Here is an 8,650-nt window from a genome sequence, read left to right as displayed (position 1 = left end):
AACAGAGAATGGAGAGATTGGGATATAGCTTGGGGTAGGGTGTTTGCTTAGACTACTCAAGGGCATGTTCAGCACCAAAAAAGAGATACTCATAAAACTATCACATTTCCATGAGTTAAAAGTGCTACCTATTCTCAGTATGGCAGGAAGTCAGAAATAAGCAAATCCACAAAAGATACTTGAATAGCATATCTTTAATACTACTGTCTTAAAAGGTCTGCTACTCCACTACAGTGAGTGTACTCGGAAATATAAAATATGGGTCTCCCAAACCTAAATAGAGAATTATTTTATCAGTATTTGTCTACTTAGAACATATTTTCACTTCAAATGTATGTAAGCTTTCTCACAAAGTCAGAACACAATCCACATTGTGAATAGAAACTGCAATATTTAAACCTCAACACTTGAGGACATAAACACAGCACGTTACTTTTGAAAATAAGTCACTTGAAATAAATTAGATGTAATTTTTAACTTAAGTGAAAAGATGTTTATGCAATGTCTTGACCAAAATCAAACAGTTAAGGGGAAAATTACCATATTCTGATACAAATCAAACTCTACTAAAATCATGTTAGAGACCTGAATGCAGATTAACTACAGCTGTAGAATTAGATGCCTTTAGCTAGGGGATGATGAGAGCATATCAGGAACCAGGCCCCAATTTTAATGTTTATAAGTGTGCATACATGCCACAGCACAAATGTGGAGGTCTGAATGCAACTCTGTGGACCCCAGGGGTTAAACTCAGGGGGCCAGGTTTGCATGATAAGCACCTTCACCCAGGGAACCACCTCCCCAGCCCAATTTTCACTACATTGGTACCAATACCTCACTTTGAGGCCTTCATTCCCCAAGACACACTTCTTTTATAAACTATGGACAAGATGGACCCACTTCTAAAAATCTACTTTATGAAGTTATTGATTAAATATGGAATGACTTTTCTAAAGACAGCAAAATATTGTTTCCTCAAATATTGACTTGACAGTTTGACAAGTGACTGAGAAAAATAAACGAAGTTCTGACTATAAATACAAATGTGTATGTACATCTCTATATTCTGAGAGGCTGTCTTATTATCTCACTACGCTTTTGAATTAAATTATGTTCTCTCAATAAAGGGTATTAACTTTAACTTTTAAACTTAAATCATCTTTACTGCACCATTACCCTCCCTACTTTTCATTTTACATTATTTCTATAAATACTCAAATGAAAAACAATCCACCATCTTGAAACCAATATACATTATATTGGTGGTCTAAGGATTTTGTTTTAAATATTTTGTTAAAATGTAAAAACTCTGAAATTACAAACAAAAAATTACAATTTTACAGTATATAACTAATTTATTTTAAAAAAATATTCTGACTTTTTTTTATACAAGTAATCAAGTACTATTTTTTTTTTTTTTTTCCCAAATGAAATCCTGTGTGTAGGCTAAAAGAGAGCATGTAGTCTTGTCCCACTAATACATGTCATCTTTTCACGCTGGCACTTCAACAATTTCATAGTAGTCATGTGGGAGAATCACATAGCCCCTTTCTGATGCATCATCTTTCTCTCTCTGGAAGTGCACAACTTCCTTTAGCTTCTCCAGCTGTCTCTCTTGCCTTCGGCACCGCTGCTGGGCGGTCTTGAGTTTCTTCCTGAGCTTTTCGACCTGCTGCTCCAGCTGGTGAATCCTCTTCCTTTGGTGCATTGTGTCCTCCACTGTGTAATTGTGGTCACAGAACACCGAGAGGTTATCAGGGGTCTGGAGAGGAGGCATTAGCAGCCCAATAGCAGCCTCCACCTGGGAAGTGGGGGGTGAAGGAGGAGAGGGAAGCTGTTCTTGGGGTTCCAGATCTTCCTTCTAAAATAGCAACATATAAGGATATGTGAGTTTAGTAACTAATGGCCTCAAAATATCTGTAGAGTTTTAGCATTAGACTTTTTTGTCACTCCATGGCACAGAAAAATTCCAAAATAAGAAATTAGGTTATCATGGAGGTGGTACTGACATGGAGAACCCAGTTCTGTTTTATCACTAAAACTGTATCTTCCAGGCTAAAAATTTCAACATTAGGTTTTGGCTTGTATGTGGATTTTTTAAAACAGGGTCTTACTGTGTGGCCTAGGCTGGCCTCACACTTGAGCTCCTGCTGCCTTTATCTCCCAAGATCTAGGATAACAAGTAATATTTAACCCTGTTTTTTTTTGGGGGGGGGGAAGGTGGCTTACTGTATAACCCAGGTTGGTCTGGAAATTACTGTGTTTATATCACTCTAGTTTCACACTTGTAGGGGCCTCTTGGTTTGCTCTCCCCAGTGCTTAGACTACAGGTGTGCGCCACCACAAGCCACGCTCAGTCCTAGTTCAGCTTTCTATTTGCAGTTAAAGTGGAATTCGTGAAACTGAGAAAGTGACTTAGTTAGATGTAAGCAAATACTAAACACCTAAGAGGAGAAAAAAATAATCTGAAAATAAACTGTCATTAATAATGAAAAACAAAACTTATCAACATGTAAAGACACGGAACTATTTTTAACTTACAAAACTAGAATGAGTTTTTTAGTGTAAGATAGTAAGTACATAGAATTCTAAATTTTTAAAAAGTGTATTATTGTTACTTAGTGGTTATTTTTTTTTCTTTGCAATCACATGCATATGTGTGTGAGACAGTATGTGTATGTGTGTGTTTTGTTTGCGAGTGCATGTGTGAGTATCTGCTGTAGGGTGAGGGTGAGGGTGGAGGTGCATGAAGAGGCTAGAGACATGGAATCCAGGAATTATGAGCTGCCTGATGTAGGTGCTAGGAACAAAACTCAGATCCTCTGGAATAGTAAGACACACTCTTAACCACTGAGGCCCAACAGTGGTTGTTGTCAAATGATGGGTTTCAAATACATTTGTTTTCTTAACCCTTCCCTGATTTTTCCAAAATTTCCACCATGAACACATTAGTTTCATAGATTTTATGGTTAGTGTACAGCTCAAAATCAATGCTAAGATCCTAGAATTTGGAAGACAGAGGTAGGAAGATGGGGAGTTCCAATTCAGCCTTAGCTATATAAAGTGCAAAGCCAGCCTGGGCCAGGTAAGCCCCTACCTCACATGAGGGATTGAGGAGAGGAGAATGGAGAGGAGGAAAGAAAACAAGGGAAAGAAAAACAACAGCCCAATATTTAAAACCAGAATTACCTTGTCATGTGGCTCAATACAAAGGAATATTGTGGGTACAGCATTCTCCTTCAGTAACTTGTTGTTGCACTCTCTCTTAAAGCAGTCTGGGGTAAAATGCTCTGAACAAATACTGCTGTATTTAGTGGGCTTGAAGTTTTTTCTTCTAACAGCTGCCTCCCACTGTTTACAAAGACTGGGGCGAGTCAGAGGAAACCTAAGAAGACAAAATTTAGTTCTCTGACTTTACTTAAAACAAAACCACCCACACACTCCTGCTTACTATCTCACTGATTAATGTTGATCTCTCCATAACGTAACCTTCAAATAAAATAGATAGTATGCAATACAATTCTACTCATAGTTTTACCAGCACTTTTGTGTTTTGCAGAAAAACAAAAAATCCTACATGTGTGTATTCTGAGATGGAGACTGCTAGCTGTTCCTGAATTGACCCAATAAATATAGATAGAGTAAATCCTGACTACTTGAATTTTAGGCAAATGGTTAAGAAATAAAGAACATTTTATTTTATCACTTAACTCAGCCTAGGTAATGAGGGCCCTTTACATTTACTGTCACTATGCTTTTCCATGTCAAAGACTTGGTGGTACACTGGAACTGGAAAAAGATGAAGAAAGTTTCCATTTATGCTTCATAATTATCCACCCCATAAGGTATGCCAGACCCCATCATGCTTTTTTCATGAAGACCTAACCAATCTTCATGCTAGTGCTTATTGTTTGTAGTTTGCACAGAAAGCTTTTTTCACTGCCAGTATATACAAGCTGGGAAACAATGTATATTCTATAAAGGAGCACAAACCAGTGGGGACTTCTTAGAAATCTTAGTATCTAGTACCCAACCTAGGAGTACAAATTCTTCTAGGTCTGTCAAGATCTTTGCCACTTACTGTCCTTTTAGATAATGGACAAGATGTGTGTTAGTCCTTCTTTTATTTTATTTTTAAACATCCAGCAGTATTTTTGATGTGTGTCATCTTAGAAGCATAGGGAAGGGAGGTGGCAAGTTGAATGCATATCCCTGCCACCATATCCTGATTATTTATTCCTACAGTTTGAAGATATATGAAATTTCAGAAATTCCAATCAACCAGGAAGTAGTAGTAGGAAAAATTTAACCTCTTCCCTGAGAGAATAACATCAGCACACGAACCTCACTTTCTACCATTTTTTTCTCCTTGTTAATCACAAACAGTATTCACCCCGTAAATGAAAAAAAAAACAAAAAACAAAAACAAAACAAAACAAAAAAAATCCCTGAAAGAACATTTTGAAATTTGCTTCTGCAATTGTTTTGCTATGGATAACTTGTATAATTTACCAGTGAATCTGATCTCTTAGCTATCGTCTGCATACAGCCAGGAATTCTTTCAAAAACCTAATGTTAAAACATCATTTTGTTGACCACTATCAGCGTTAATAATTATCATTAATAACGTTGATTCTGCAGCTTTCTTCTACTTCCAAGAAAGTATTTTTCACCCCAGGATTCTTGTATGTGGCACCTACCACACGAGCCAGCCCTCACATCGATGGGAAAGGCTGGAATTGGTTTCTTTGCTACGGCAACTGAAAAAAGCGCGTTATCATCCACGTTATTATTACTGTGTTGAAAGGCTGGGCTTCATCTTGGCAGCACCAAGAGCTCCCTCTAGAACCCAGAGACTCTTAAAGGTCGGTTCCTTGCAACTGGGTCTACAAGTCCTTCCTGACATCGCGGCCACCAGGCAACGCTTAATCGCCTTCCTCCTACGAGTTCCTCTATCAGGTTTATACCTTGTGACGAAATCGCAAGGGCTGCGAGGGACCTACAGGCAACGCTCGCACGCCGGAAACCCTGCACAGCAGAGGAGGAGCGTTCCGAGCCTCAGCCGAGCCGAGGCGAGCCGAGCCCAGCCCACGGGGGCGACGCGCGCAGAGGACGCGCTGCAATGGGTCCCCGCCCCCGGCCGCCCCGCCTTCTCCAGGTCTCGCGCGGACACGCGCCGAGCTCCGCCTCCGCCCGGCCGCGCGCCCCTGGTCCCGGCCGGCCGGCCCACCCACCGCCGAGCACGCCGGTTACCTACTTGTGGAAAGAGACAGGCTTGTCCTTATCATATCGGTTCTTGCAGCCGTAGGCGGAACAGGACTGCACCATCCTTCCGGCCCTCCACACTTCCCTTCTGCCCGGGAGGCAGGTGAAGTGGGGGGGGGGGTCTCGGTGTCGCCGCGCTCGGCGTTGACACGCTCGCTGCTTTCGGTGGCTTTGGTCGGCAGTTACACAGTGGCGATCACCATCACCTCACCGCGGGGGTGACTACTCTGTCCCTTGTGTTGTTTGCTTTAGCAGAAAGACCACGGCTTTCGCCCGTCTCCCATCTTCAAGATGGCGGAGGCAGCTTCAACCTCACCTCTCGCGAGGACTTCGCTCGTTGTCTCTGATTAGCCGAAGGTAACGTTCCCAGGGAAGCCGACCATTGGCTGAGGCCGGGAGAGGCTCTGGGGCGTGGTCACTAGTGCGGAAGTGGGTGGGCCCTTCGCGCTTTGGCCGGAAGAAAGTGCGTTTGTTTGGGAGCCACGCTCAAGAAGCCGGGGCTATGGTGGTTGGTGTGGTTAAATGGTTCGTCGCTTTCTGCTGCAGCTTGGTGAAGACCGGCCTGTTGGATCCGGATGCCTAAAGGAACCGTGGGAAAGCTCTAGTTCCTGGTAACAAGTAATTAAAAGGAAAAAAAAACGGGCGGCCGCGGAGATGTAATTTGTACAAACCCAGAAAACGAGGACAAACATGCATTCCTTCTCAGTTGAGAAAGCAGAAGCACTTGTGAATGTTGTTACCGTCGTGTCGTGTACTGTGCTGAAAGTCGTGAGCTGCAGTGCTGTAGCGAGTTTTCATGCTGGAGAGAGGTTTTACATCCTTGCCCCTCTGTAGTGTTGAGTCTGGAGCGCCTTCTCCCTTGTAGACTATTCTCTGTCCCCTCAAATACTGCTTCCCCCAGGGACCCATTTAGTGCCTTCCATTTCTACATACATGGGCTTGCCTACCCAGTTATCAGGTATATGGATTAATGTATTAAGCAACTGCTTAAACCTGAAGCCCTGGTATCACCGAGATTTAAAAGAAACAATGAGACTTAACTCGGCGGTTAAGAGCACTTGTTAATCTTGCAGAGGACCCAGGTTCAATTCCCAGCACCCCCATGGCAGCTCACAAACATTTTTAACTCCAGGGGATTGGGTACCAGGCACACACGTCATGAACATACATATATGCAGGCAAAATAGACACCTGTGTAGGTCAGTGGACAACTTGTGGGAGTGAGTTCTGTCCTTCCATTCTGGTTTAGGGGATCAAACTCAGATCATCAGCCTTAATGCTAAGTGTTTAACTAGCTGAGCAATCTTGCTTGCTCCTAGGAAGTTTTCCCCTTACTCAAGACAAAGGTTAATCTTATGGAATAAAAAGAATACCTTTAAGTTTTTCTATTATCACCATTCTTGTTCAAGTCCTCACAGTTATCTACGAAACAGCATTGTGTCAGTCCCAGTTTCCAACTTTCTCTCTGTCCCCCATAGGAGCATGGCTAGTTCCTTGCTTAAAAGACTTCAGGGGGTACCCCTATACTAAATAAGATCCAAATTACTTATGATGATCTAGACAGCCTAGGAAACAGGTATGCCTGTGTTTTACTGTCTTCCCCTGCTTGTCAAACTGTTCAGCAACTGCTTACATAGGCTGTTTTCCTTGGCCTGGATGCCTATCCTCTGACCGTCCTGTCTATCCTTAAGATGTATCTTATGTGTTATCTTCTGCCCAACTTTGCTTAAAGGCACATACCTTTCTTGTCCCTGTGAAATTCTGTACTTACCTCTGTAAGAATTATATGCCATAGTGTCTGTGTGCCTCATTTGAACTGAGGTGCTGTTGAAGGTAGCATCTTACTGAACCCAGTAACCCCAGCAGGTTTGTATGTCACAAATTATTTAGGAAATGTTGGATTGAATGGACCTAGAAACTACACTTAGTTTCAGAGCAGAGAAGGACAACAGTTCAAAAAAACAAACCAATTAAGAGGCTGGTGAGCAAAGAGATGGTAACTTGGGTGAAGGTGGTGGCAGAGAAGCTAAGAGTGGTGGGATTCAAGATCCAAGTTTGTAGTGCAAGCATTACAGCATAGAGTGGTTATGAGAATTGGGTGGGATTTGAACATGGTTTTTAAATTAAGCAATGTATAATGCAATGTAAAAGTGAAATAACTACTCACAACAAAGTAGAGACTAATAGAGACTTGGAAAGAATGGGAACAACCTAAGGTGGGGGCAGGTTGTAGGACTGGGGATGTCAGATGAAAAAGTTAAAAGTGGTTTAGTATGAAGTAAAGGTCTATTAAGGAAAAAAGTGTGGTCCAAAGAATAGCATCTCTAGCCTTGGTGAAGACCTAATGGTCCAGTTGGGCCAGATCAATCACCTGGCCAAGGGCCTACCTCTAGAAAGGCATGGCCACCTTAAGATAGGTGGAACCAAGCTTTTGTACCTTCCCAGAAACCCTGCCCCCAGTGCTGTAGAGTTCTTGCCCACTTTGCTTCTCTTTCCCTTCCCTAATCATGCTTTCCTTAATAGTTGGGATTTCCCCAACATTTGGAGCTTCCTTATTTTGTCTAAAGCCTCCCTCCCCAGCATGTGGCTTGTTTGTTCACTGTGTGTCTGACTTCCATTTATGTCAGTTTAAATGGCCAGCTTTCCCTCTTCTCTATTCTTTAGGCAGCTGCTGAGCTTGACAGCTTGCCTGCCCTGGGTTTTACTTTTAACTTCTAATAAAATTTTCCTTGAGCTTCATTTGAGTACATTCTTTAATTCTTTTGTTAATAAGACTAAGAACCCCAAGAGGGACTCCCAACTTTCCTTTACCACAGGTCTATGCTTCAGACTTCAAGCCACTAAGTAAGTGTACAAGAATCACTCTAGGGTGTCTGTTTTGTGGTCATTGATTTGGTGTAAAACCAGTCAGATTGTTATATAGCTGAATTTTCCTCTGTCCTGTTGTTCATAACTTGAAAATGAAATACATACTTTTATTTGTTGGACATAATCCTTAATTGCCCCTATTTTCAAAATGGTAAGTTTATAGATATAATATATATGCATATAATTTAAAAAATAAACCTGTTGAACTAAATACATTATAGTTTTCTTTATAAAATATCTCCCACCCTAAATGCTTACAATTATCTGCAGGTTTATTGGCTTAATAGAAAAAACTTTCACTTTTACCTTTTTAAAAATAATTTATTTTTATTTTATGTGTATTGGTGTTTTACCTGCATATGTGTCTGTGTGAGGATGTATCATTTGTTGGAACTGGAGTTACAGACATTTGTGAGCTGTCATGTGGGTGCTGAGAAGAGAAGCCATTGCTTTTAAAAGCTGAGCCATTTCTCCAGCCCCTTTTTTCACCTTTTAAAAATACTCCTTGACTCATTTT

At 41.4% G+C, this 8,650-nt stretch overlaps 1 protein-coding gene and 1 long non-coding RNA gene across 2 annotated transcripts; one reads left to right on the top strand and one right to left on the bottom strand.

The window, feature by feature from the left end:
- Nucleotides 1–1,335: 1,335 nt before the first annotated feature.
- On the bottom strand, nt 1,336–5,455 carry Thap1 (THAP domain containing 1). Its single transcript, XM_051182202.1, has 3 exons — nt 5,258–5,455; nt 3,190–3,385; nt 1,336–1,861 (listed from the first exon to the last, which is right to left on the bottom strand). The coding sequence occupies exons 1-3, from the start codon at nt 5,326–5,328 to the stop codon at nt 1,493–1,495; spliced, it is 636 nt and encodes a 211-aa protein (XP_051038159.1). The 5' UTR covers nt 5,329–5,455; the 3' UTR covers nt 1,336–1,492.
- A 63-nt stretch (nt 5,456–5,518) lies between these two features.
- LOC127220372 (uncharacterized) lies at nt 5,519–8,004 on the top strand. The gene is made up of 2 exons (XR_007834366.1): nt 5,519–5,622; nt 5,812–8,004. It is a non-coding gene; the product is annotated as an uncharacterized LOC127220372 (long non-coding RNA).
- Nucleotides 8,005–8,650: the final 646 nt, after the last annotated feature.

The sequence above is a fragment of the Phodopus roborovskii genome, unplaced genomic scaffold, assembly GCF_943737965.1.
Source record: "Phodopus roborovskii unplaced genomic scaffold, PHOROB, whole genome shotgun sequence".
Taxonomy (NCBI): domain Eukaryota; kingdom Metazoa; phylum Chordata; class Mammalia; order Rodentia; family Cricetidae; genus Phodopus; species Phodopus roborovskii.
The sequence above is the reverse complement of the archived record's forward strand: the minus strand, read 5'-3'. Positions and strand labels throughout refer to the sequence as shown.

Excerpts from the sequence above, each read along its gene's own strand:
- Thap1 (XM_051182202.1), bottom strand. The coding sequence starts at position 5,328 with ATGGTGCAGTCCTGTTCCGCCTACGGCTGCAAGAACCGATATGATAAG. Across the intron at positions 3,386-5,257 it reads AAGCCTGTCTCTTTCCACAA|GTTTCCTCTGACTCGCCCCA; the intron begins GTAGGTAACCGG and ends TTGTCTTCTTAG. Across the intron at positions 1,862-3,189 it reads GTATTGAGCCACATGACAAG|AAGGAAGATCTGGAACCCCA; the intron begins GTAATTCTGGTT and ends TTGCTATTTTAG.